The sequence below is a fragment of the Spermophilus citellus genome, assembly GCF_964194105.1.
Source record: "Spermophilus citellus genome assembly, chromosome: X".
Taxonomy (NCBI): domain Eukaryota; kingdom Metazoa; phylum Chordata; class Mammalia; order Rodentia; family Sciuridae; genus Spermophilus; species Spermophilus citellus.
This window is the reverse complement of record NC_138190.1, coordinates 70637187-70664499: the sequence shown is the minus strand read 5'-3', so window position 1 is coordinate 70664499 and position 27313 is coordinate 70637187. Positions and strand designations below refer to the sequence as shown.

Sequence of the window (27313 nt, the reverse complement as noted above, 5' to 3'; positions counted from 1 at the left end):
TTGCTTTAATTCGATTTTAATTGGAGTCAGTGGTCTTTTCTTGCGTCCTGGTCCAACAAAGGGAGGCCGATTTGTAAATCATGAATTATTATACAGTGTGGTAGGTGCTATGTCAGGGTACACATAAAGAAACCCAGACTTCGTGGGGGGTCGGGAGTGGGGGAGTCAAAGAAGGTTGCACAAAGGAAGTAACATTTGACCTGGGAAGTAAGTGGCACGAAAGGAAGCCGGCTGTGGGGAGATTGGAGTTGCAGGTTACCAAATTATCGTCCTAGGGAGAGAGGCTCCAGTGTCTACCCCAAGCGTGTAGGAGTGTGTGGGGAGGAGGGGGTTCATGTGAAGTGGAACAGGGCAGGCGAGGATTGGTTGGGAGGAACCCGGAGTTCCATCTGGTGGTTGACGGAAGCCGGAGGGGGGCGCCACTTGGACTTCACACTCACGCCACAGGACCGGCGAACCGTGATTGTGGCACGGCGACCTGAGCCACTGGCTGCCCGGACTCCTCAACTTGGGGAGCGACTCGCGAGGTAAGCCGCGCGTCTGACCGCTTCCTAAACCTAGCTCTCGCCCACGCTCTGAATTCAGCCTTGCCTCCCTTGGGCGTCAGAGCCCACCGAACTCCCTAGCCCAGTGTCAGCCATGAGGAGCAGATCTTAAAACAGCGCCTGGGGTTTTGCTTGTGTGTTTATTTTTAACAGATGCCTACAACTTTTAACACGCTGCCTGGCAAAATGGCTCTATGGAAACTCCGTTGCCAGGGCCGGCAAAGGGCGGCTCCCGGAAGTCCCTTGACGTTTTTGTAACAATTAAGCGACTGGCCAATGCGACGCCACTTCCTGTGTCGTAAGGGCTCTCGGAATTCTCCTTTACAAAGATTGCCTTTGACCCCGGAAGTGAGGTCTTCCGGGTTCCTCCCTTCCCCAAGATGGCTGCATCTGAAGACGAGTTAGAGCTGCCGCGGCTTCCCGAGTTGTTCGAAACCAGCCGCAAGCTTCTGGATGAAGTGGAAGTAGCGATTGAACCCACCGGTTCCCGGATGGTTCAAGATAAGGTGTTAAAGGCACTGGACCTCCTTGAGAAGGCTACCGAAATGTTATCACAGCTTGATTTGTTCAGGTATGGGGGAGAGGGTAATAACGGCTGAGAACGAAAGTAATAATGGTTGCCAAGGGTGGAGCCGTTGCGCTTTGGTGGAAAGGACCTTTACGACTGTGACCCTTAAGTTGTTACTCGCTGCGATCGTGTGTATGTTTACATTGTCCGCCTCTTTTCCGAGATGATTAATAACTCTGGATTCTGTCGGCTGACTGCTTAGGCTTTGGGCGTGAGTGCTGGGCTCCTTATATAGAAACTGGCTGCTCTCGCCTTTGCCCCACTATTTCCTAGCCCTCCTCTTCCCCGGGAAGCAAAGGCCATGGTTTGAGTGCTCGGCCAGGCTTCACAGCCTCTTTTGCTCTTTGCTCTTTCCAGCCGAAATGAAGATTTGGAAGAGATTGCTTCCACCGACTTGAAGTACCTGATGGTGCCAGCGTTTCAAGGAGCCCTCACCATGAAACAAGTGAACCCCAGCAAGCGTCTAGAGCATTTACAGCAAGCTCGAGAACACTTTATAAACTTCTTAACTCAGTGCCATTACTATCATGTGGCACGGTTTCAGCTGCCCAAAACCAAGAACAACTCAGCTGAAAATAATACTGCTAGTTCCTCCATGGCCTATCCTAGCCTCGTTGCTATGGCATCTCAAAGACAGGCTAAAATAGAGAGGTGGGTCAATAGCTGTAATTTGAGGACTGCCCAATGGCAGCATTATTGGGGGGTGCATGTGCTTTTGTGTGTGTGGAGGACAGAATGGTGTATGTCAATCTTTTGGTTTTTATTGAGCATAGATCCTGGTGAGAGCAGACTTTAAAGCTTTTTTGAGAAGCCTCTGCCTTTATTGAGGTAACCATACCTAACCATTAGACCCCTACTGCTGAGAGCAGCAATGTAGTTTTGCAGTGGCTCCCAACTTTTTCCACATCTCAGCATAATATTCGTATGGGGTAAATATCTCTGAAGGGCACAGTGTCTCAGAGTTGGAGTCTATGTTCTGTTGTTGAGCAGTTCTAATAGTACTGGATCGGATGTGTAACATCCTGAACACAACCTCATGATGTGACTTTGAAAAAGTTGCTTACTCTTAGTTTTTTTTTTTTTTTTTGTTTTGTTTTGTTTTAACATTGAATGGGTGCTCACAGCGTCTAGAAAGTATGCTAGGCATTTTGGATACAAACTGTATGAAGGGTTCTTGTCTTTGATTATCTGAAATATGGTGAAGGAAATAGAGAAACAATAACAATATAAAGTGATGACACAAAGAGATGTATAAGGTACTGTGAGAGCAGACAGGGGCATTAGCCAAAGAGGGAATTAAAGAGAGGAGAAGACTCCCTGGAAAAGGTGATTCCTGTGCAGAGTTTATTAAGGATTAATAAGAATATTAGCCTGAGGAAGAGGAGAGAAGGGCATTAGCCAGCAGAGGTAACCACATTTGTTAAGCCAAAGAAACACTGTCAAGGTGGGGATGTGTGAGGGTGGAACAGCACCCACAAGCATAAGTGATGCTTATAACAAAAGGGGAATGAAGAAAAGGGGAAAGGAATGATGCTGAAAATCTAGGATCCATACCAAACAAGCTTGGGATCTGAGGAAAGTGAAGGAGCAACCTTGTTCCTAAGAACTTTGGAAAGTGTTTAAATTCAGCTCCATCATTTAATTACTCTGATTGGGGGCAAGTTACCTAATTTCCCCCTCTGCAAAATTGAGATGATAATAATAGGTCCCTCCTCATAGAGTAGGTATGAGGATTGAAGTGACAGAGTATTTAGCTTAGCACAGTGTGACACCGTAAGCACTCGGAGTCAGGATTATATATTTGTGGCTAAGGGTAGGTTTGCAGAGTCACAAATCTGGGTTTAAGTCCTAGCTTTATTTTTAGTCATTGGACTTTGGGTGAGTTACTTAACCTATGTGACCCTCAAGTTTCCTATTATGTGAAATCTAAATACTAATTATACCTGTTTCATAGGGTTAAACATAAGTGAAATAAAACACATAGAAGAGCACAACATCTGGCGCATATTTCATAAGTTTTTAGCTGCCTTTTTGGGTAGGTCAGCTAAAGAGCTTACTTTGGGGACTGGGATCAACTGAAGAATTTTTTAAAAGAGTTGCATGGTCATATATGCATTTTAACTAATACATTAGACTCACATAGGTCATAGAAGTGATGAGACAGTAGGGCATTGGCAGAGGGATATAAGGGATATATTTACTCAAGAGGGTTAAATCTATAGAAAACCTGGTGATTAATTGGTCGTAGGAGGTAGGATAAAGGAAGCAGCAAGGAAGATGTCCATGTTTCTGATTTAGGTGTTGGCTCTGGAATTCATTGAGATGGGGAATAGAAGACAACAGGGGAGATATTTTGAGTTTAAGATACCTAGAAGACATCCAAGTAGAGGTATCTGGTGGCCTGAAGTTCAGAAAAGAGGCTTGGCCTAGATAGCTGAAAATTGATTAATTTATTCAACAAATATTTATTGAGCCCTTTGTGCCAGGAACTGTTCTAGATACTAGAGAACCAGACAATTCCAGTGCCATCACAGAGCTATTTTTCTGATGGAGACAGACAATAAGCCAGTAAATAATGTAATTTTAGTTGGTAAGGGCTATGAAGAATAATATACTCTGATAAGGGGATAGTGAGTGACAGTGAATGATATTTTGGAGATGTGGGATAGACTGATAACAAAGTGGAGCTTGGCAGGAGGTTATTATCTCGTTTTTTGTAAGGAAAAAAAGGGATAATAACCTGGGATATTCTTAACAAAAAATAGGATAAAATATTATCCTATTTTTTGTAAGAAATTGGGGAGCAGCCCATTGGCATATGCCAGGTAGTTTAAACAGTAACTCTTTTATCCAATAATTATACCAAAAAAAAGACTAAATGCCATGGATACATACTGTTGTGGAGAGAGATGAGGGAGTGCTCTCATGTAGTTGGAGGAATGAGGAAAAAATTCCAGAATGTAACAGCATGTAAGATGAGTCTTGAAGGATGGTTAAAAATGGAAATTAAAAGAAAATAGGAATGACAGATTTTTCCTGAATGTAAAAGTAACAATGCTCATTGTACAAAGTTTACTGAACAAGATTAAAAATCAAAAATAAGCTTAATCCTAGTACTCATAGATGTCATTGTTAACTTCTGATGTATTTTCTTTCAGATATATAGTTATTTTAGTTAATAAATTTGGAATAATACTGTAAATATAGCTTTTATCCTATTTTTTTAACCTAATATTATATTGTGAGCATTTCCCCATATTTTTCAAAACCATGACATTTAATGGTTATGTAATATTCCACACATAGTTGTAACATGATTATTTAAACTATTATGGTCAAATATTTAGCCTATGATTTTTTTTTTTTTTTGCTATTTAATACTATATGCAAATATCTTTAGCCACATCTATCTGTTTCCTTTGGATAGATTTCTAGAAGGACCAGTGATTAGGTCAAAGGGTTTGAATATTTTAAAGTTCTTTATATGGGGTAACTGTTACTGCCCACAATAACAGAATTTCAGAGTATGTCCCACTGCACTTAAAAAATCCAATTGGGCAAATAGAAAGTGGTATCTTATTATTTAGGTCTGCATTTCTTTGACCTACAAGCTTGATCTTTAACGTTTTTCTTTTCTTTCTTTTTTCCCCCCTTTGGCGCTGGGCCTTATATGCACTAGGCAAATACTCTAGTGTATGACAGATGAGATAGCAACACTATCTTTATGCTAATAGCTCCCACTTTCATATCACTAGCCCAGACGCCTCTTGACCTTCAGATCCATACTTCCAGCACACTTTGTGGGTGTTTCATAGACATCTCAAATTTAACATGTGATAAAATTGAACTCTTGGCTCCCCCACTACCCGCCGGAGTACTGGGTATTGATTGAACTGGGGGCCTTGTGCATGATAGGCAAGCACTCTACCACTGAGCTATACCCCAAGACCATGGCTTTTTCATTTATTTATTTATTTATTTATGTATTTATTTTTTGTTCCTTGCAGTGCTGGGGATCAAACCCAGGGCCTCGTGCATGCTAGGCAAGCACTCTACCACTGAGCTACAGCCCAAGCCCAAACTCTTGGCTTTTTGACCCCCAAGTGTACTCCCATGCCCCAGTCTTCACCATCTCAGTAAGTACACCACCATTCAGCCAGGTATGTAAGCAAGAACCCTAAGAGTTAGTTTCAATTCCTCCCTTTTTCCTGAATTTCCTCGTGTAGTCTATCAGCAAGGCCTGTCAATTCTAGCCACAAAAGGTATTGCCTATTTCTCTTCATCTTCACTAGCATACCTGTCTAAGCTACTGGAATCTCTCATCTGAAATAGCTGAACTACTAACTACAAGGCCCTGCATGATCTGGTCCCTGTCGCTCCCATCTCATTGTGTACATTCTCCCCTCATTGAATAGACTCTAGCTGTAATAGTCACCTTTCAGTTCTTTAACAGACATGGTTCCTTTCCTTTGTTGGAATTTTTGAACATCCTGTTCTCTTTGCATGGAATGCTCTTTATATGGCAAATTCTCATTCTTTTTGGTCTTAAATGTCTCTTTTTGGAGAGGCCTTTCCAGACCATTCTCTAAGTTAATGTCTGTCATTCTGTCTCTTTGCTCCATGTTTGTTTCTTTCATGGCATTTATCTCACATGCAGTTATTTCTGTCTTTCTGGGTTTTTGTCTCTCTCCTCTACTACATGTATACATGTATACTCCATGAGGGCAGAAGCCATTTTCCTCATTCACTGTGGTATGCCTAGCACAGGGCCTGGCACATAGAAGGTGCTCAAGCAATATTTGCTGTTGACAAGCAAGAGAAATGACGTGAGCAAAAGCCCAAAAGCAGGTAGATTAAGCTATGTACAGGGAATAGATAATAGCCTGGTTTGGCAGAAGTTAAGTATAGTATGGACAGAGTTCTACGTAAGGAATAGATATGTACAAAGTATTGAAAGGGAAATGAGAAAGACAAAAGAATTCCAAATAGGATGAAGTAATAAAAATGAAGTTATAGATATCATAGGTACTACTTTTATAAGAAGCATTGATAGGATTAGAAAACAAATTATTCAGGGCTGGGGGTGTAGCACAATCATAGAGCACTTGCCTACTATGCATGAGGCCCTGGGTTTCATCCCCAGCAACACACATACACATACATACTATTCAGATCCTTCTTTACTTTCTATAAGTTCCCCATCAATGACTTCAGGCAATGAGGCCATCCTAAATAAAACATCTAAATGGTATGTCTTTCCTCTCTCAAACCTGTTTCTTCACGTATGTTCTCTAATTCCCATCTTTGAGGAGTGAGTGTGAGTCTGGTTGTTTAACAGCACCTCCATTCTTTTGACAGAACTGAAGAAGTAGAAGCTGGGTAAGTAATGACTCTAGTTTGGGATTTACTGAATTTAAGTCCTAAAATGACAACTGGATAGCCATTTCCATAGACTTGGAAATGTGCAACTAAAATTTATGAGATTGTTTTGTGGCTGATGCAAAAAATTAGGAGTCTTCTGTTATGGTGAGTATGCATGAGTTTTCCAAGGAAAAACAAGTAGAAAGAATAAAAGCCAAGGATAAAATCTTGAGGCAAGTTAAGGAATAAAGAAAAAGAGGGAAAGAGTAATCAAAGGAAAAAGACTCAACAAGGTAAATAAAGGAGAACTTACCAAGAGAACAGATGTAATGTCCTCTTTGAAGCCTTTCCCTCCCTTTCCTGCTGATACTATAGCACTTAGTTGATATTACTTATCACAGCATGACACTTAGTCTCTAGACTTGGAACTCTACAAGCTCAGAGACCATAAGTAATTGTATTTTACTATCCTAATTGTATCATTGTATCTCTTGGTGCCCATTCAGTAATTGTATCAAAGTATTTGTAGAGAAAGGAACAGGTATGAATGGTATTCAGAAAGATGGAAGCAATACGGTGTATTAGAGATTATTTGGAATCAGACCTGGGCTGACCATTTTCTACCCTTATAGCCTCAATTTCCTCATCACTGACAAAATTTGTGACAAAGCATTTTTATGTGTATTTTTCCCATTTTTGTGTGCATTTTTCCGTTTGATCCTCTTAGGAACCCCATGAAATAGACCCCCCCTTTGGGAACTGTGGAAATGAGCTCTGAGAATTGACTTGCCAAAAATTACATAGCTCGCATACATGGGCAGGCTAAGATTTAAACTCAGGTCTTTAAATTCCTAGTCCTAATCCTGTTTCGTCTGTACAATAGAAAAGAGTGCATCATTTGAAAGGGTAGAAAATGGGTTGAGGGAAAGTGTTTCCAAAATGGAAAAGGCACCAATAGAGTAAAAAAATAATAGCTGCTAATGGCAGGGAAAGTGATTGATAGAGTGAAGCCTGGAGGAATGTGTTCGGGGACTAGATTGATAGGGAAAGTGGAATGGCAATGACGGGAGTAAAATTTACAAGAGTAAAAGAGGAAGAGTGGATCTGCAGAGATTTTAAGGTGAAAAGGGAAATTGGATTCTACAGTGGCTGGCTATCTGGCAAGCATGATTAGGAGATGAAGTCTCCTCAGAGGGTAAACAAAAAGCTAAAACTGGTTAATAAGGGTTTGTAGTTAATCCATTGACAAATGTTTAATTCCTTAGATCTGTTCACCAGTTTAGAAACAACAAGGGAAGGGTGAAAGTTTCCCAGAGTCAAAGGTCACAGGTAGGGAATTTTAAGGTTTTAGGGATTGCTTCTATGTTATATGGCCCACTATGGGAACTCTAGAACAGTGATAAAGTCTAGGACAGTGGTTTTCAATCTGTTCCTCAAGACCCTAAGATTTCACCACAGTGTCTGAGTAATGTTGGGAACTCTCCTGATTCCATTAAGGCAGATTTTATTTGCTCATAAATTATTGGGTTTCCATATAAGCTCTCATTAGAAGATAGGATTCTATTGCCAAGACAAAATGGTTTTAAAACACTGGTCTAAAAGAGCAGGTGATAAGCAGCCAGAAATCTAAAAAATGAAAAAGAGCCAAATCACAGAAGCAAGGAAGTGGAAAAGAAGGAAGGGAACAAAAAGTGTGGGGTTGTACTCATAAGGAGAATGGGAAAAGAAGCAAAAGAACCTTAGTCAGAGGACCACTAGACTAACCCAGAATTTATCCTGGATTATATACATTCTAAGGTCTTGGGGTGTGTGTGTGTGTGTGTGTGTGTGTGTGTGTGTGTGTGTGTGTGTGTGTTCCTGTGACATAGGTACCTCCAGGAAAGAAGGTAGGGGTAGCAGTAGGAATGGTTAAACATTCTCAGATCATATCGCTAGTAGTATTCATGAGCTAGGAATTGACCTTTGTAGTATTTTATTTAGAAGTCTAGCTATCATGGTCTGTGACAGTTGTTTAAAATGCCAGTTTTTTGGGTAAAAAGAGCAGAAGAACCTAAAATTTTTGATAACAAAGAGTGTTTCCAGAGTTGATTTTTTTCATGAATCCTGGACCCCTGTGATAATTTGATAAATATATCAAGATATATGTATATATGTATTTTTAAATTATGTTTTTTAGTTGTAGGTGGACACAATAACCTTTATTTTATTTTTATGTGGTACTGAGGATTGAACCCAGTGCCTCCTGCATGCTAGGTGAGCGCTCTACTACTGAGCCACAACCCCAGCTCCTCAAGTTACATTTTAAATACATCTGTATCTCACCCTCTCCATCTCCCTCTTTCAAGTTATATCCTCTCACCTGGATTGTGGCAGTATTCTCTGAATCGCTTTCCCTGTGATTCCACCCTTGTTTCCCAGCCCTGACTCCACACAACACCAGAATGCCCCATATATATATTTTTAGAAAAGTCTTCATGTCTCTCTGTTTATTCATGTCATGTATTCTATTTAAAGCCTCAAGTGGCTTTCCCATCTCACTCAAAATACCATGGTATTTGGGGGTATCAAGGCCTACAAGGTTCTACACATTATGCCCTGGCTTGCTTGCTCTCTGACCTCATTTCCTATCATTCTTTTTCACATTCCAGCCATAATGGCCGCCTTGTTATTTCCCAAACATGCCAGGCCAGGTACTCTTCCTGTGCCTTTGATTTTCTTTTCTTAGAACAGTTTTCAGGTATCAGTATGACTTGCTTGCCTGTTTGCTTGAAAGCTTTGCTCAGATGCCACCTTTTCAGAGATGTCTCTCCTGACCACTTTGTATATAATAGCACTCCTACTTTCACACCATCACTCAATCCAATTGACCTTGGTTTTTACTGCTTCACAGTACTTAGACCTGACTCATCATCTCTCTCTTTGTCTGTCTTCTCCCACTAGAATGAAAGCTTCACAAAAGCAAAGAATTTCTTTTATAAACTGTATCTCCAGCACTAACAGTGCTGATCACACAATAGGCACTCTGGAGATATTTGTTGGATGAATGATAGATATACTAGAATATATTCTGAAAAAGGCAGCTAGGTGTTTATGAGTCTTTGAATTAGATAAGTATGAGTCAGAAGTGCTGGTAATGTTTTGCCTCGAAGAAAAGAGATGATCATTTATTAGGCTGTTTTACAAGGAATTCCTATATCAATAGCAAGTAAATGACCCCTAACATTCTATGATTCTTTGAAGATTTTTTTTTTTCTCTCAATTGGAAACCTTGTGGGAAGCACTGTGTGACACTAAGCACACAGTCAATTCAGGGTTGATGTAATCAGATGACTAAAGTACACTCTCCCTAGAGATTATGGCAGGACGTGCCAAGATCAGGTTACATCTATATTTTTCTGGCTTCAGAATGTTATTTCTCAGCCTATTTTAGGCCCTTCCTTGCTTTGTAGTCTGAGGGAACTGGCTGGTGGCAGGCTCTGGGTTATAGAATCTGTATTCCTGTCAAGATGGAAATCTGTGCACTTACTACCTGGACATTTGCAAAGGTAAAAACTTAGGGTGGCCTTCTTTTGAAGGAATACCTCTTTATTTTTAAGTTCATGGGTAATGCTTTTCTGTGGAACAGATACAAGCAGAAGAAGGAGGTGGAGCATAGGTTGTCTACACTGAAATCTGCTGTGGAAAGTGGTCAAGCAGATGATGAACGTGTTCGTGAATATAACCTCCTTCAGCTTCGGAGGTGGATTGGTATCAGCTTAGAAGAGATTGAGAGCATTGACCAGGAAATAAAGATCCTGAGAGAAAAAGACTCTTCAAGAGAGGTAAGCCTGGTCACTGACCACATAGCTCAAAATGCTGCTGTGAGAAGGTCGAATATTCTACAGGAGATTAATCAATTAAAATCCTTGTAAGTCTGTAGAATCATTGTTCTTAATAGGATAAGTAGAAAAAAGCTGGTGGTTCCACTAGGGTAGCTTTCTCTTTAGCTTGTAATAGCATTCCCCAGAGCTTTCTACTCTAACACACTTCTAGTTATTTGTAATTTTATGACATAGCATGGGGGACAGAGACTTCCCTGAAATGAAAATTGATTTTGGCTGTGGCAAGTCATAGCTGCTTAAGGCAGGCATAGGAAGGGAGGCCTTTAAAATCTGCTTGACTGTGATAAAGGGAAAGAATAGGATGGGAATGGGAAAGAAAAACAGAACTGGGAAGAGAGAGAAAAGAGGAAAATTTAACAAAAGACCAGAGAGTGTGTTTAGGTTGGGGGAGGAATTAGAACTTAACCTTACACAGAGATGCACTCTCACACCTTTAGTTCCCCCAAATAGGAGACACCAGAGCTAGGACATCTCCATGCACAGAATGCCCAGAATAACGGTAAAGAAAACCTGGTGTAACTCAGCTTTGGCTGTCTTTGAAGATCCTAACCCTGTTTTGGAGCTGCTGCTTCAAAAGGATAGGCTGTGCTGTCACTTGTTCTTTGGTACAAGCTGCAACATGAATTGAGTTGAATTTATCAGCTGGTTACAGGCATTTACTTAAGTCCTGAGAGAAAACCTCTTCCTAATTTGTTTTGTGCTAATTATCCCAGGACCTCTTGCCTCCGGATAATATCAACCTAGTTCTTCCTGTTAAAAGATCAAAAAATAAGCAGTTAGTATTCTAAGGGGCCATAAGGCCCTTTGGGCATATCCAAATGAGTGGTTTTCAAGCATTTTGAGGCTAGACTCTTCTGGATCCTGCCCTGTTCCTTTCTTTGTTTGGTGGGTGTTTTTTTTATTATTTTTTTAAATTTTTTTATGCTTTCTCATGTAGTATTGGGATTGGCTTTTGAGATTATGAAGCTAGAACAAAATGAGCACCGTTTTTTTAACCATTCTTTGTTTCCTTGTATCCCTAGAAAGCCAAGGTTCCTTGAAACATTTCTGTATACCTTTTCACAAAAACTTCTGCCTATCCTCTCCCCTTTCATTTGTAAACATCCATTTTCAAAACACCCTAGGGGTTCTTGATAAATATTAGCATAATTATATTGGAAGGAGTTTTAGAAGGGACTTTAATAATTCATTCAGCATTTCCACTGCAGGCCAAGCTGAGGAAAAGGGCTTCAAATTCAGCTCAAGGAATTTAGATGGAACATGGAAGGGACTTTGAAATCTCCTTTGGGGGGGGGTATTTATTTATTTGGTACTGGGGATTGAACCCAGGGGTATTTTGCCACTGAGCTATATCCCTAGCCCTTTTGTTTTTGAGACATGGTGTTGCTAAGTGCTGAGGCTGGCTTTGCACTTGCGATCCTCCTATCTCAGTTTCCCAAGTTGCCGGAGTTACAGGTGTGCACCACAATGCCTGACTGGAGGGGGTGTTTTTAAATATAGTAATTTTTTTCTAGTGGTAAGAAGATTTCTGGAGAACATTCTCAACTTTCTCTTTTTAGCAAGGTAGTCAAGTCCCCTCGAGAGCTATATCTTTAAAACTGACACAGAAAGTGGGTGAATTTTTAATCCGAGCTTTTCTAACACCAAAAGACTTGAGAGTCTGCATGATAGGTGGGTAAAATGGCAAACGCACCTCTGAAATTTATTTTCTTCTTAGGCATCAACTTCTCACCCAGAGTCTCTTCAGGAGAGGCCTCCAATGAAACCCTTCGTACTTACTCGGAACAAGGCCCAAGCCAAGTAGGTAGTACTGGAAAGTGGTTTACCTTTACAGTCCCCTGTTTTGATGGCTCCATGGCAGTGCATGAGTGATTCCCAGAATGGGCATTGTGGAAAGTCATGTCTTCACCTATGGAAGCCATTCTTTCATCAAAGGGATATTAACTCTCTTGATACTTTCTTTTTTTAATATTATTTTTTAGTTGTAGATGGACACAGTGCCTTTATTTATTTTTATGTAGTGCTGAGGATCGAACCCAGTGCCTCACACATGCGAGTCATGTGCTCTACCACTGAGCCACAATCCCAGCCTTTGATACTTTCTTTATGTGTCTTTCTCAGTCATTTCCTTCACATTGAACTTAAAAAGAAGGAAATAAAGCAGGAAGAAAAAGGAATCTAATGGAGAATTATTATTTTTAGAAGTTTTCCATCATTCCTGTTTTTCCTGCCTTCAACTGCAATTCTCAAAAGGACTTTTCTATAATTTAATTGCTTTTCTATAATTTAATTCTGAGTTATTGATGCTATTCCATAGGGTGTTCTTCCAGAGGCCACCAACTGTAAATTCTCATTCCACAGTGTGATCATTGCTCTGTGGGGCATTGGCTTATTGGGAGATGATCCTGAGCTGTTTATTTTCTCATGCAAGCTCTTGATTTCAGTGTGCCTTCTGGGATGCCTCTTTTTATGTATCTTCATGGTTGGTTGTACAAGTCCTCAGAAGAGAGTTGGGTAGGGGAATAAGACTGAAGCAGACACGACCTTGTCATTAAAGTAAAAAGGCTTATTAATGCTGTTATTTTATTTTCTAAGTGCAATGTGATTTTTGCAGAGTATTTGGAGCTGGTTATCCAAGTCTGGCAACTATGACAGTAAGTGACTGGTATGAGCAGCATCGAAAATATGGAGCATTACCAGATCAAGGAATAGCCAAAGCAACATCAGGTATGTAGGAGTGAGGGGAAAATAGCTGCATTACTGATCCCTTACTCTCTGGTAATGAAATTCTGAGATGTTGTTGCCCTTTGAGGAGTAATCTGGGCAAAGATTCTAAGTAATAGAAAGATTTTAGGCAAGGTCATGTTTATAATTAAAATAAATAGCAGATTATTCTGGGAGGATGGGGATAGTAGCAGTATAATTCGTCAATTTCTCCAGGTATCATGACATTAAAAAACAGCAAAAAGATAGAAAAACCAAGAATCCATGGACAGCAATTCATCTTTTATAATGGCAGAGCAGGTTGTATCAGGCCAGCCCTGCATACACATTAACAATTACAAACTGAACAAAATATTTTTTAAAAATTACCTGAAGGCACTGGAGAGTGATCAGAAGCAGGCATAAACTGGAAGGCAGACAACACTTCTGGTACTTGGAATTTGTTGAGAACAGGGACTTTGACTTCAAATATTCTTGGTGCCCAACTTGAACAGTCTCTTTGGCATCCAAAGATGGAGAGAGTAGCCCTCAGAAAGGTGAGAGTCATATGGTGTAGCAGAATAAGGATGGAGAGACCTGGGGTGACCAACCCAACTCTTGCCACTTAACAGATGGAACATCATCCAGCCCCTCAGAGCCTCGGTTTTCTTAATGCATTTAACCCTCTTTTTACAAACCCATGAAGTAGACATTCTTATCCCCATTTTAAGAGGAGGACATGGTCTCTACAAACTGAATTACCATATGATAGTGGTCAAACTAGGATTTAAATTCAGGCCTTCCAAATCCCAGCCATAGTGCTGTTCTTTTCTAGCACAGAAAATAGTGATCATTTGAAAGGGTTTCCTATATTTTTCATAGCTCTTCATCTGTGGGCAGTTTGCAGTTTCTGTGATGTGGAATAGCTAAAATCTGGATAGAAACTGCTCTCTTGTTCATTGAGGAATTAGACAACTGAGTCCAGGGTAACTAAAGAAACTGAAAAGTGAGGGGGAGGGTATCCCAGAAAGGAGAGAACCAAAGTGAAGTTTCCTTGATTCTGCATATAAACCCTGCAGAAATCTGTGGATAACTCCTAAACTCTTCATGTACAGAATGGACTTCAAGCACCTTAATAACTAGTGGAAAATTCAACTATTTCACAGTCCAAGGGAGGTGGCATTTGGCATTTTGGTCCTAGACAAGTTAGTCACCTTGTAAAATTTAAAAGTCGGTACTCTTCAGAGGAATTAAACAATTCAGAATCTTTATAATACAGATATTCCTCAACTTGAGAAAGGGTTACATTCTGGTTAAACCCATCATAAATTTAAAACATGAAAAGTGGAAAATAGAGCTAGCCTACTAAACAACACAGCTTAGCAACATAGCATACTGTAGAATGTGGGTTGTTTACCCTGGTGATTGTGTGACTGGCTGCTCAGCATCAAGAGAATCATACTGTATATTGCTTGCTAGCCTTGGGGGGGGGATCATAATTTAAAATTTGAAATACAGTTGCAGTTATGTGCATATCACTTTTGTACCATTACAAGTTGAACCATCATCAGTTAGGGACCACCTGTGTACAATTCATATTGTTTAGGATTCAGTCTTAAGCTACTAGACATGGGAAAAAAACAGGAAATTGACTCATTTTCAAGAGGAAAGGCAATCAAAGAATATCAACCTCAGGTGTTGGAATTTATCAAGACAGGGAGTTAAAAAGGACAGAGAGGGAAATAAGCTTATAATGAATGAAAAGCTAAGAAATTTCAGGAGTAAAATAGAAACTATACACCAAAAAATTCTGGAACTAAGCAAGGCCTGGTGGTGCATGGCTTTAATCCCAGTGACTTGGGAGGCTGAAGCAGAAGGATCATAAATTTGAGGCCAGCCTCAGCAATTTAATGAGACCCTGTTTCAAAATAAAAAGGGCTGGGGATGTAGCTCAGTGGTAAAGCTCCCCTGGTTCAATCCCCAGGACCAAAAAAAGTTCTGGAACTGAAAAATAATATCTGAAATGTAAAAATGTCTAAATCAGCTTGATAGCAGACTGGCTGACAGAATCAAGTATCAGCTTAAAGATCAATCAGAATTATCTACTCTGAAAAAAAAGGATTGAAAAAAGTAAACAGTAACTTGGTGACCTGTGGAACGATGTAAAAAGGTTTAATGTACATGCAATTGGAGAAGGAGATGGGGGCAGAAAAAATATTTGAAGAAATGGATGGTTGCTGCACATTTCCCCAAATCTGTGAAACACATTTATAGATTCAGAAATCTTGAAAAGCCCCAAGCAGTTTATTAAATATGAAGAAAATCATACATAGGCGCATCATGGTTAAAATGCTAAAAACCAAAAGAAGAAATTTTGAAAGCAAACAGGGATAAAGTATACATTCTGTATAGGAGAACAATGATATGTATAGGAAAACAATGATATGCATTGTTGCTGACTTCCCATTAGAAACAATGGGAGCCAGAGACAGTGAAGTGCCTGGGGGTGGGGAACTGCCAAACCATCACTTTATATCCATTGAAAATATCCATAAAACTAAAGATGAAATTAGGGCATTTTTAGGTAAATTAAAGCTAAAAGGATTCTTCACTAGAAAACTGGCATTAAAGAAATGTTATAGTTCTTCAGGCTAAAGGGAAAGATATCAGAGAAAAGCTTGGATATTCAAGTAGGAGTGAAGACCGGCAGAAATGGTAATTAAGTGGTAACTACTACTCTTTCCTGCCTACATAAATAATTGTTTAAAAATATATTTGGCTTCTTGTAGCAAAAAATTGTTTTGTATTGTCTTTTTAGGTTTATAATGTAACAGATGTAATGTATGTGACAGCGGTAGCAAAAAAAAAAAAATACAAACAGTAAATGGGACTATATGTGAGATTTCTTCCGTTTTATATGGTACATATTAACTGTTGCTGTGTAACAAATTGATATTTAATAGCTTAAAATAATAAACATTCATTGTATCACATAGTTTCTAAGGATGAAGAATCCAGGAACACCTGAGTGGTTCTGGCTCAGGGCCCCTCATAAAGTTGCTATCAGCTGGAGCTACAGTCTTCTGAAAACTTGACTGGGGCTGGAGGATCTGTTGCCATGCTCACTGATGATGGTTGATAGCAGGAGGTCTCTCTACAGAGTTGCTCACAATTAAACATCTTCCTTTCCCCAGAATAAACTGAGAGAGAGATTGAGCCAAGATCAAAAGCCTTGGTGTCTTTTATAACTTAATGTTGGAAGTGATGTTCTATGACTTCTTCCATGTTCTTTGTTCACATAGAACAACCCTGATATAGTGTGGGAAAGCCTGAATTCTAGGAGAGTTGGATTGTTGGGCACCATCTTTGAGGCTGCCTACCACAGGGTATATTAATTCTGAGTAGACTGGAAAGTTAGAGATGAAGATTGTATTTCCTAGAACAACCACTTTAAAGATGCATCAAGACAATGAGAAAATAAGCCATAGACTGGAAGAAAATACTTGCTAAAGATATTTCTGATAAGAAACTGTTATCTAAAATGTACAAAGAAGGCTTAAAACTGGACAGTAAGAAAATGAATAGTCCCATCAAAAATGGGCCAAAGTCCTTAACAAACACCTCGCCAAAGAAGATATACACATGGAAAATAAGTATATAAAAAGATGTTCCATGTCATATAATATCAGGAAAATGCAAATTAAAACCATGGTGAGATACTATTGCACACCTATTAGAATGGCCAAATTCAGAACACCATAAATATAAATAGAATAAGCATTCAGATTAGAATTAAAGAATAAATTATCATGTCCAACTGCATACTATTGATAAGAGATATTTTTCTAAATACAAAGACAAAAGATGAGAGAGATACACCATGCTAACAAGAGATAAGAAAGCTGTGGTAGCTATATTAATATTAGATATATTACAGTGTACAGTTCAGTGGACTTAAGGACAAAAAGTATTACTGGAGAAAGATTTCATACTGATAAAGGGGCAGTTGATCAGGAATATACCAATGATAAGGGTGTTTATATCTATAGCAAGTTTCAAAATACATGAATAAAATATTTGACAAAATTAAATGGAGAAACAGACAAATCTACCTTTATGTTTGGAGATTTTAGTACCTCTTTTTCAATAATTCATAGATGTAGTGAACAAAATTCAGGATACAGAAGAAGATCTGGTTAACCTCTCAACAACCTCAATATATTTAATATTTATAGAACAACTATATCCAACTGCAGTGTACACCTTCTTTTCAGATGTACATGGTACATTCAACAAAGGTAGACCATATTAATGGGCCATCAATAAATCTCAGTAAATTTGCATATGTGAAGTCACAGTAATCAGATTATAATGGGATTTTGGAATTAAATTAGTAATCAATAATATACCTAGAAAGTACTCAGATATTTAAAAATTGACTTACACCTAAATTACCCATGAGTCAAAGAAGAAATCACAAGGAAAAATAGAAAATGCTTTGAACTAAATGATAATGAGGGAAGAATATCAACATTTGTGGAATAGAGATTAAAGTAGTGCAGAAGGAAATACGTATAACTTTCTCAACCCTTAAGTTAGAAAAAAGGAAGAAAAAAATCAACTACTTAGTAAGATTCTACCTTCCTAAATCAGGAAAAAAAAGAACAAAGTAAGCCCAAAGTAAATAGAGGAAACAAGAAAGATAAGGAGTCTAGTGGGTGATGAAGGTAGGTGATAGTGATCCATAAAAGTTGAACATACATATACCTCAGTGACCTTATAATTTTACTCCTCGTTATGTACATGAGAGGAATAAGACCATATGTCTACAATATTATACAAGATTGTTTATAGCATTGTTCTTTGTAATAGCTCAGAGTGAACACTACTCAAATGCCCATAAATACTAGAAAGGATGAAGACATTTTATATATTCACATAGTAGACTACTATGTAGCAAAAAGGTTAAAGTAACTATAGTTCTTCAGCTGTTAAGTGGCAAATCTTGTTGAATCTTGCAGAGCAGATAGTCCTTAAGATCTATTGAAATTAATCCACCAGGTTTCCTTTCTGGGACAGGATCCCACACTGCAGAGAAATTGCTTGGAGTAGAATTGAAATTAAAGCAGGACAGGAGCAATAGTGAAGAAAGTCCAGGTAAAAGTGGGAAAGAGAACTAGAACCATGAACTCTAATCAAGCAAGGCACCATATTTCTTTAGCTTCTGTAAAAACAGTAGAAATGTAGCCTCTGTGAAGTTGGATTAGCCACCCTGAACCACACCTTTCTAAAAGTTGAAAACTACTTATTTTACATGAAAATGAACAAGAGTGGGGTGAAGGTTGCACAACTCTGAATATACTTCAAATCATTGAACTGTACACTGTAAGTAGATGAATTTGATAATATATAAAATATACCAAAGTTGTAAAATAAATAAACAGAAAAATTTCAAGGTCAAATCCCACAGAAAATTATTTTAAGGAGAGAAAAGAATTAAAAACACTCTAGAAATATGTACTCAAAAAGAACCAAATCTGAATTATAATATATTTAAATGAGTCAGAAGATAGAAAACAAAAGGATATCAGAGATATCAAAGGAGATATAAATCAGGATTAGAAATGTGACAGCCAGGTATGGTGGCACACACCTGTAATCCCAGTGGCTCAGGAGGCTGAGACAGGAGGATCACAAGTTCAAAGCCAGCCTCAGCAATGGAGAAGGCACTAAGAAACTCAGTGAAACCCTATCCCTAATAAAAATACAGAATAAGGCTGGGGATGTGGCTCAGTGGTTGAGTGCCCCTGAGCTCAATCCCCATTATCAAAAAATAAAAAGTGGTGACAACTTCTGGAAAAGAATCATTTAAAAAAGGAAGACAATTTCTAAACAAAAATGAATAAACAGAAAATGCCTAACTAAGATAAAAAGGAAACATTTTTAAGGAAGCATAATCAGGGTTTGAGATAGAATGACATATACTAAAGACAACAAAGAAAAAAAAATGAAGGGACAGGGCTGGGAATGTAGCGCAGTAGTAGAGCACCACTGGGTTCACTCCCCAGTACTCAAACGGTGATGTACTTATAAAGGAAAGAATCTTACATTACCTTCAGACTTTTCAACAGCCATACTTTACGCCACAAGAAAACAGTGGCAAATATTTAAGATACTCAAAGGGAGAAAATGTGAGCCAGGGAATTGTATCTACCTGACTTACGAGTATAAAGGATATAGACATTTATCAACATAGAGGAACTCAGGAAATGCTGTTCCAATGGGCCCTTTCTGGGGAATTGGCTAGAGAATGAGATTCAGACAACCACAGTGGTGAGAGACATTGACAAGGACTAGTGTGAGTAGTAAATACTTTAATTACTTATAGAATTAACAGTGGGAGTTAAAAGGGAGAGAGTAGAGTGTATAATACCTGTATGCTCAGATAATGTAGGTATAGTACAGCCATTTTAAAAAATGAAGAAATAGACAAAGCATACATGAAAAATTTAACTGTTCTCAGTAATTATATTTGTGGAAATGTTAGTGCAATTATTCCAAGATTATTTAATGTGAACTAATGTAAATGAGTGTTAATTTTATCTTCAGTCTTTGAGAATTAGGACTTTTAGTATGGAAGGATACAGATATAATTCAAGAGTTGGGTTAAAAAAAACTATAATCCTGAATATAAACTCATGAAAAATTGTATTTAAATATAAATGTACATACCTTTGCTCTATCCACTAAAAAGGCTTACAAAAAGAAATCAGGATATCTTAGAGAAATAGTAATTCCATGACTAGACAGGAAATATATGAGACAAACTTGGAGCATGTTATCATAATATATAGGGAAGAAACCTTCAAAGACTACTACTAAGGTCATATCAAAAGGACTCAGTATGCACTTTGGTGCTGTTTCCACTTGGCTAGTATGGCTTCAAAAAGGATAGTTGGGGGCTGGGGGTGTAGCTCAGTAGTACAGCAGAAATAGCATGAGCAAGGTCCTGGGTTTGATCCCCAGCACTGCACCCCCCCCAAAAAAAAAGGGAAAGAAAAATGGGGGGGGGGTATAACTCAGTGGTAGAGCATCTGCTTTAAATGTGAGGCCCTGGGTTCCAGCCACAGACAGTACCAAGCACAAAAAAGGTAATTGACAGTAGCAATAAGTACTTTTAACATGCAAATCTTGATTTCTTCTTTTAAAAATATGCTTAATTTTTTAAATTGACACAAAAATTATGCATATTTATGGGGTATCATGATGTTTCAAAACATGAATACATTGTACATTTTTCAAATCAGGATAAGCATATCTATCTCTTCAAACATTTGTCCTTTTTTGTGATTAAAAACATTCAAAATCCTAGCTTTTGGGGAGAGTGCTGGGGATTGAACCCAGGGCAGTGCAAATGCTCTACAACTGAACTGAACCGAAACCCCAGGCCTCTTCTGACTTTTAAAATATACTGTACATTATCATTATCTAGTCACCTTACTCTGCAATAGAATACCAGAATTTTTTTTTCTCCTAACTGTAACTTAGTACCCACTGATCACCCTTTCCCCATCCCTCCCTCTCTCCCATTCTTCACCATCTCTGGTAACCACCTTTCTATTCTCACCCTCTGTGAGATCAATGTTTTTAGATTCCAGATGTGAATGGGATCACGCAGCACTTGTCTTTCTGTGCCTGATTTATTTCAATTAACATAGGGATTTCCAATTCCATCCATGTTGTCACAAATGGCAGATTCCATCCTTTTTATTACCAAATAGTATTCTGTTGTGTTTATCTTTATCCACTCCTCAGTTAATGAACATTTGGTTTCCATTTTCTTAGCTATTGTCAATAGTTCTACAATAAACATGTAGATGTTTCTTCAGTGACTGATTTCATTTCCTTTGGATATGTGCCCAGTAGTGGGATTGCTAGATCATATGGCAGCTGTTTTTTGTTTGTTTTGTTTTGTTTTTAATTTTTAAGGACCCTCCCCACTCTTCTCCACTATGGCTGTACTAATTCACATTGTTAAACAGTGTACAAACAAGGGTTCCTTTTCCCCACATTCTCAACAGCACTTATTATCTTTTATCTTTTGGTAAGTTATTCTTACTGAAACGGGGTGATATTTCATTGTAGTTTTGATTTGCACTTCCCTGAGGATTAGTGATATTAGCATTTTTTATATACTTATTGGTCATTTGTGTGTCTTTTGAGAAATGTCTACTTGAGCCTATTGCCCTTTTTTTTTTGGTACCAGAGATTAAACTCGGAGGCACTCGACTACTGAGCCATATCCCAGCCCTATTTTGTATTTTATTAGAGACAGGGTCTCACTGACTTGCTCAGCGCCTCACTGTTGCTGAGGTTGGCTTTGAACTCGCAATTCTCTTGCCCCCACCTCCCAAGCCACTGGGATTACAGGCATGCCCCCACCACCCACACCTGCCTGTTGCCCATTTTTTCATTGGATTATTTGTGAGGGATTGTTGTTTTGTTTCATCTTGGCTTTTTGTTTTGGAGTTCCTTCTATACTCTGGACATTAGTCCCTTATCAGATGTATAATTTGCAAAGATTTTCTCCCATTCTATAGGTTGTCTCTCCACTCTTGTTTCCTTTGCCATGTGGAAGCTTTTTAGATCCATGTAATCCCATTTGTCTGTTTTTGCTTTTTTTTCCCCCCTGTGCTTTTAGGGTCTTGTCCAAAAGTCCTTGTCTATTTCACTGTTTCTCCTGTATTTTCTACTGGTAATTTCATAGTTTCAGGTCTTACATTTGAGTGTTTAATCTATTTTGAGTTGACTTTTGAAACTGGTGAGAGAGAGGTGTCTATTTGAATTCTTCTGCATGTGGATATACAATTTACCCAATATAATTTATTGGAAAGATCATCTTTTTCCCTAGTGGATGTTCTTAGCAGCTTTGGCAAAAATCCTTTGGCTATAGCTTTGTGGATTTACTTATAGAGTATTCTGTATTCTATTCCTTTGGTCTATGTATCTTTTTTTATGCCAAACTATGCTGTTTTGATTACTGTTGCTTTACTACAATATATTTTCAAATCAGGTAGTATAATGCCTCCTGCTTTGCTCTTTTTACTCAAGATTGCTTTGGTCTTTGTGTGTGTGTTTCCATACAAATTTTAGGATTATTTTTTCTAGTTCTGTGAAGAATATCACTGGTATGTTGATAGGTATTCCAAATACTTTTTTTTCTTTTTCAGAATACCTTTATTTTGTTTATTTTTATGTGGTGCTGAGGGGCGAACCCAGGTCCTTGCATGTACTAGGCCAGCGCTCTGCCGCTGAGCCCCAGCCCCAGCCCCTCAAATACTTTTTTTTTTTTTAAAGAGAGAGGGGAGGGAGGGAGGGAGGGAGGGAGAGAGAGAGAGAGAGAGAGAGAATTTTTTAATATTTATTTTTTAGTTTTCAGCGGACACAACATCTTTGTTTGTATGTGGTGCTGAGGATCGAACCTGGGCCGCACACATGCCAGGCGAGCGCACTACCGCTTGAGCCACATCCCCAGCCCCCCCTCAAATACTTTTTTTAAAAATATTTTTTAGTTGTTGATGGACTAATTTATTTATTTGTCTATTTATTTGCAGTGCTAAGGGTCAAACCCAGTGCCTCACACATGCTAGGCAAGTGGTCTACCACTGAGCTACAACCCCAGCACCCCAAAGACTGTTTTCTAATACTATTCTTCAACAAAAGAACTAGGGCTCCTTGGAGAAATGGCTGATTCTAGGCCTGGATTAAGGGATATACAAGATAACTTAGAGCATCTTATAGTACTAAAAAATAAAGAAGAGCTCAAAAGAAAAGAATATTGATGGTGTTAAAGGGACACAGGAGCTGCTGGAAGCACTATCAGTGGACAAAACTGAAAATGTTTGAGCAGGACAATAAATAAGAGTGTGAGATTATCTCATTTGGACTAAAATAAATAACTTAGAGTCCATAGTGATACAAATCTACTATTGATTAAATGAAAGAAAAGAAATGAATTTCCCCTACTAGGAAAAAAAAAACCTTCCATATAATTTGTATAGATATTCCTGCTTTAAGGAAGTAGAGCCTAACTGCTCACTACTTAAGTGTGAACTATGTTTAGCATTTTGGTTCCAAAGACTACAGAGGATAAGGTGTGGAGAAGAGCAAATTTACAATTGAGAACCCTGCAGACACTGCCTTGATCAAGATTATTAGTGCGGGGGTTGGGGCTTTACCTCAGTGGCAGAGCACTTGCCTAGCATGTGCAAGGCCCTGAGTTCAGGTCTCAGCCCTAAAAAAAAAAAAAAAGAGAGAGAGAGAGAGAGAGAATTAGTGGGCTGGGGATATAGCTCAGTGGTAGGTAGAGCTCTTGCCTAGCATGTGTGTAGCCTAGGTTCAACCCCCAGCAACACACATATACAAAGAAAAGGATTATCATCAGTGATCCTTATATATATATATTACCCCTGGTAGGATATGGTGAGAAGAGTACTTCATTTCTGTGTTATTCTCCTTCAAACCCATAGCCCTAGTCAAATTATGAAAAAAGCAGGCAATACCAGTTGAGGAACATCCTTCAGAACATCTGAGCAGTATTCCCCCAAAACTGCCCAGGTCATCAAAAACAAGTTCAGTATAGCTGGGCACAGTGGTATACACTTGTAATACCAGCTATAGGGGAGGCTACAGGAGGATCACAAGTTGGAGGCCAGCCTGGACAACTTAGCAAGACCCTGTCTCGAAAAATAAAAACGACTGGGGATGTAGCTCAGTGGTAAAACACCCCTGGGTTCAGTTCCCAGTATCAAAAAAAAAAAAAAAATTATGCAGTTAGTTGAAATCCATCCAATATGTTTAAATCCACGAGTTCATAATTTAAACGAAAAATGATTGTTCAGATTTAGAGGCTGATAGGGAACCCATTTACTTTCTCGAGTTGTGGGAGATGAAAGAAGTATTTTTCTTTCCTACTGGGTAACTACATAGTAATAAATGAGGGAAAGTATCTCTTTAAAAAAAATTCCAGCCAGGCACAGTGGTGCATGCCTGTAAATCCCACTGGCTCAGGAGGCTGAAGCAGGAGGATTGAGAGTTTTGAGAGTTCAAAGCTACAGTGAGACACTAAGTAACTCAGTGAGACCCTGTCTCTAAATAAAATACAAAATAGGGCTGGGTTGTGGCTCAGTGGTTGAGGGCCCCTGAGTTCAATCCCTGGTACAAAAAAAAAAAAAAAATGCAGTCAGTGGAAAAGAAATGTTAAATAATAACACCTTTCTAAAACCACAGTAAAGTAATGGATCTAGGCATTGGCACAGTTAGCTTTCTGTTGCTGAGACAAAATACCTGAAATGATCAATTGAAAAGGAGTAGAAATTTATTTTGGCTCATGATTTCAGAGATTTCAGTTCATATAGTTGACTCTTGTGCTTTTGGGCCAGTGGTGAGCCAGCTTATGGCAGGGAACATGTGATGGAGCAGAGCTGCTCATCTTGTGGTGTCCTGGAAACAAAGAGGAAGGGGCCAGGGCCTCGCTGTCCCATTCAAGTGCATGCCACAAAGTGACCTGAAGACATCCCACTAGGCCCCATTTCCTAAAGGTTCCACCACATCCCGTAGCACCACAGGCTGGTGACCCAGCCTTTAACATTTGGGGGACATATGTAACACCAAATCCCATCATTATGTACAACTATAAAGCACTAATAGAAAATGTGGAATAAAGAAAAGATTCAAACCATAACAATCCAACAAAGGAGACAGATGTTGTATGCCTCCTGATGAGGGAATGTAGCACCTCTTATAATCATGCCAAAAGGATTTAACATGTCTCAAATCTTTACATCCAGTTGCCAATCTGCAGGAAGTGCCGAAAAACTTCAGACTATCATGTGTGTGCATTCAGCAAAATCCAGGCTCTGGGAAACTACAGATCAGATGCACCCAGCTTCCTCAAATAGATACCTTGGAAAGGGAAAGATGGGTAATCTGAAGATAAAAAAAGTTTTCAAAATATTTTTAAGTAGCCAAGATCAACCTCCAAAACATTGTGTTAAGAGAAGTCAGTTATAGATGACATCATCTGTTTATATGAAATATCCAAGATAGGCAAATCTATTTGAGGCAAAAAATAGATTAGTGGTTTTGGGGGCTAGAGCGAGAGAAGGAATGGCAATTAACTGTAACTGGGTATAAGAGATCTTTGGGGGATGATAGAAATTCTTTTTTAATTGGATTGCTATGATGGTTGCACAACTCTATACTAAAAATCATTGAGTAAAAAATGAATGTAGTACAAATGGACAACTGGTGTATAGGGATGCACACTTGGGTAATAAAGCTATAATAAACTCTCAGAAGTTATTAGTAGAATAGCAGTATGATGGTTATTTTTGTTGTGTGGGGGGGGTTGTGATTTATATGATGAACACGGAGACTTTGGGGATGGCTACAAAAAATCTATATCTTGACCAAGTGGATGCTGTAAGACCTCCTTATAAAAGCTTTACTCTTACACACATTTTTGTGGTTTCTGGTATTTTACAATGAAGAGGTTAAGAAAAGAACACAAGATTTCTATTCTAAGCCAGTAGATCAGATCCCCACGTATTTCATTCTTTGTCATAGCCATGAGAATATTTCTCATGGGCAAACTCAGGGTAGCCGGGAAAATGGCGCTTTACCCCACAAACGAAAAAGCTAATTCAAAAGAGAGATGTATATTAGTTTAATTTATTTTGGGTGTACACTGCATAATAAGTGCCATTTGGATCTCAGAACGTTTCCCAAGAATATGTAAAACAACACATAGGCAGTATTTTATGGAGGGTCCAAAATTGTATAACTATAAAAAAGAAATGAGGGAAGGAGAAAAATTCCCATGCAGTCTGACTTTTGAAGTCCAGGCTTATGAAGAGATCCTGGTCATCTTGTCTGTTTGGGAAATTACCCAGCATCAGAGCAGCCCAGACTTTCACAAATCATAAACATGTTTTACTTTAGTGGTTTTGGATTGCTGGAGTTTTATTGGTGTTGGTGGTGGTATTTTTGTTTGACAACAGGGGTTATTGACTATTTTAGCAAGAATTCTTTCAAAAAATAGAATTCGTTCAGGGCTTCTATAGTTCTACTTTTTATTTTTGTACTAGGGATTGAACCAGGGATGCTTAACCACTGAGCAACATCCCCAGCCATTTTTATTTTAAATTTTGAGAATAGAGTCTAGCTAAGTTGCTGAGGCTGGCCTCAAACTTGCAGTCCTCCTGTCTCAGCCTCCTGAGTTATTGGAATTACAGGTGTGCACCACTGTGTCCAGCCTCAGTTTCAGCTTCTTGTGGAAACGACTTTTTCTTGCTGTTATTTAGCATATATTAGAAGTAATTGAGAAATAGAAGTATTCTCCCTACTTCTGGGCCCATGGCAGGCAGCTAGCTATATTCCTGTTTTGTTTGTCTGAGGTTGTGTTCAGAGCGGAATTGAGCCCCCTGACATCATTTATTAACATTCTCCCTCAATTTCTTACCTCCCCATTTCTTGTAATCCCACTTCAGCTGAATTCAAAAGGACAGCTCAGCAACAGGAAGATCAAGAAAAAAAGGAAGAAGAGGATGATGAGAAAACAATCCACAGAACAAGGGAGTGGGATGATTGGAAGGATACCCATCCTAGGGGCTATGGCAACCGACAGAACATGGGCTAATCTTCTCACGACACAACAGGACTTTGGGGCACGTGCCTTCTCTGCCAAGGAAAACCGTGCCGCCTTCCCTTCCCTGGGCTACTGCTTCGGCTGTGTGCAACGAAGGCAAAGATGCTGAATCTTGCTTTGCGTTCAATAAAGTGTCAAACAATTAAGTGTGTATTTGTACCCTAGATAATGACCAGTGATCTTGTTTTGACATTACTAATTCTCATCATGGTGTATTCCGATTTCTTAAGTGGACAGAAAAGAGCACTGAGAAATGGCTCTGTATAATCAATGCTGTAATGAATTATCTTCAATATAATAAAATCCATTCTATTACATGAGGCTGTGCAGAAATGTGGGTATCAGCTCCTTTTTTTGTGGGGGAAGGGGGACAGGGAGGTACATCTGTGGATCTCCTGGCTTATGAAGAGATCCTGGTCATCTTGTCTATTCTGGGCAGGGAATTTCCCAGCATCAGAGCTGCCCAGACTTTCTCCTTCCCACTGGGTACATGATGTGAAATAATCTAACATTCTACTAGGAGAGGGCACAAAAAAACAACAACAAC

At 38.9% G+C, this 27313-nt stretch overlaps 1 protein-coding gene across 1 annotated transcript; it reads left to right on the top strand.

Annotated features, from left to right (window-relative positions):
- Positions 1-388: 388 nt before the first annotated feature.
- On the top strand, positions 389-27087 carry IGBP1 (immunoglobulin binding protein 1). Its single transcript, XM_081278188.1, has 7 exons — positions 389-527; positions 699-1116; positions 1471-1764; positions 10100-10295; positions 12073-12155; positions 12970-13082; positions 26609-27087. The coding sequence occupies exons 2-7, from the start codon at positions 926-928 to the stop codon at positions 26755-26757; spliced, it is 1026 nt and encodes a 341-aa protein (XP_081134314.1). The 5' UTR covers positions 389-527; positions 699-925; the 3' UTR covers positions 26758-27087.
- Positions 27088-27313: the final 226 nt, after the last annotated feature.